Source organism: Merops nubicus, unplaced genomic scaffold (genome assembly GCF_000691845.1).
Source record: "Merops nubicus isolate BGI_N331 unplaced genomic scaffold, ASM69184v1 scaffold6719, whole genome shotgun sequence".
NCBI classification, from domain to species: Eukaryota; Metazoa; Chordata; class Aves; order Coraciiformes; family Meropidae; genus Merops; species Merops nubicus.
Genome location: NW_008630074.1, coordinates 1 through 1,799, shown reverse-complemented (window position 1 = coordinate 1,799; position 1,799 = coordinate 1). Strand labels below are relative to the sequence as shown.

The following is a 1,799-nucleotide window of genomic DNA, read 5'->3' as shown; positions in this document are numbered from 1 at the left end:
GGCCCCGAAGGCGCCGCGAGGCCCCCCCTGCTCGGCCTGCCGGGAGGGCTGCGGGGGGATCCTCACCACGCCGTCCTCGTCGCAGGGCTTCTGGCCCAGCTCGGGCAGAGGAGGCTCCAGGAAGCTGGGACTCTCCTTCCCGATGCAACAGGCAGAATCCACCCTCCCAAAGTCTTCCTGCTGGGAAACCTCCTCCTGCTGGTGGGCGTCGGGGGGGTCCGGCCTGGGGGCGAAGCGAAGGCCGCCCTCCTCATCGTCGCCGTAAGGCTCCTCGTTAATGGCACTTGGGTAGCTCGCCTTGAAGTCCTCGGGGATGAGGGCCTCGGAGGGGCACGTGCTGAGCACCTCGATGCTGTCCTCGCTGACGGTCCGCCGGCTGCCCGCCTTGCTCCTGCCCGCCTGGGGGCTGGGGCTGACGGGCAGGCTGGCCTGGCTCTCTGATTTCGTCAAGCCAGAGGTGGATTTCTCCGTCCCGAGGACCTCGATGCTCTCCCCGCTGCTGATGCTGCCCTTGATGTCTGCATCGAGATAATCCAGGTTCTCCTGCTGCTCAGAGGTGATGGACTCGGTCATCCCAGGCTCCTGGGAGTCCTCGATTTCCTGCTCCATCTTGATGGGCACGCTCTCCACGCTGGACTTGTAGGACCCCAAGCTGATGACCACTTGAGGAGCCGGGGACTCTTCCAAGCACTTTCTATCCACAGCATCTCGGCTGAGCTCCTGGCAGCCTCTGTACTGCTGTTTTTCAGGTGGTTTTTCATCCAGACAAGACACGTCCTCAAAGAGGAAGTTTGTGACACTTTGCTGCTTTAAGAGCGCCCTGCTGATCTGCTCCGTCAGGAGGTAGCACACGTCCCCCCTGAAAGTCCTCTCGATCTGCTGCAGCTGGTCCAGGGTTTGGGTGAAAAAATAAATATCACAGAGCTCCTCCAGCGTCTTCAGCTTCTTGTCAAAGCACTTGGCAGACTTGGCTTTGATGAGCTTGGGGGTGTAGGACGGCGCGTGGGTGTAAAGGGGTGTTTCACCAGGGTTGGAGGGAGCCAGCTCCGGGTCGCAGCCCCCACTGGCCCCATCTGGCACACACTCTGGCTCATAGGGGTGAAAATCAGGCTCCTTTGCCTTCCTGTAGGGATACGACCTGATCTGTTTCAGCAAATCTTGGTGCTCAATGATGGATTTCTCCACGCTGGCCAGCTCGTTGGCCTTCTCAATGGCCTGGGTCGTGTAATACCCTTTGTCGTTGGCTTTCTTCTGTATCTCGGTCTCGTTGTGCAGGACGGTCCTGGTGTAGTCCAGATCTTTCAGCTTCTTTTCCAGTTCGTTGGCAAAAGCTTTCCTGTTCCCCGTCTTCAGGCATTCGGAGGCTTTGGAGAACTCAGCAGAGAGCTCCTGGAACTGCTGCATGATTTTGTGCTCGTCGGCAGAGATGTAGGCCATGCAGAAGGGCCTCACGAAGCCCCTGGCTTCCAGGTCGTACAGAGTCAAGTGGTGGACGTAGGCGAAGGCCCCTTCCTTCGAGTCCCCCAGCACCACTTTGGAGTCCTCCACAAAGTTCAGTTTCGGGTAGGCGGAGCCGGGGGGGTGCCCCACGAAGGAAGCCTGGTAATCCACAGACATGATCCGCAGGGCAAAATAATTGAGATCGAAAGTGCCCGACACCTTGGCGTCATCGGGGATGGTCAGGAGGGGCTGAGGCCCCACTTGCTCCGAGAACTCGGAGATGAGGATGAAGTCCCGGGTGAACTTGGAGCCGGCGACCTTGGCCCAGGGGTTGGCGCCGTGGCCGGCAAAGGGCAGGA

At 59.8% G+C, this 1,799-nt stretch overlaps 1 protein-coding gene across 1 annotated transcript in view; it reads right to left on the bottom strand.

The window, feature by feature from the left end:
• The window catches only part of SMCR8 (Smith-Magenis syndrome chromosome region, candidate 8), a gene marked incomplete at its 5' end in the record, with an annotated part of 6,104 nt that extends 4,313 nt beyond the window's left edge, over nt 1–1,791 (bottom strand). Inside the window, one exon of the mRNA XM_008947138.1 lies at nt 23–1,791. Within this exon, the coding sequence (XP_008945386.1) occupies nt 23–1,791 (1,769 nt within the window). The remainder of the gene's footprint in view (nt 1–22) is intronic.
• Nucleotides 1,792–1,799: the final 8 nt, after the last annotated feature.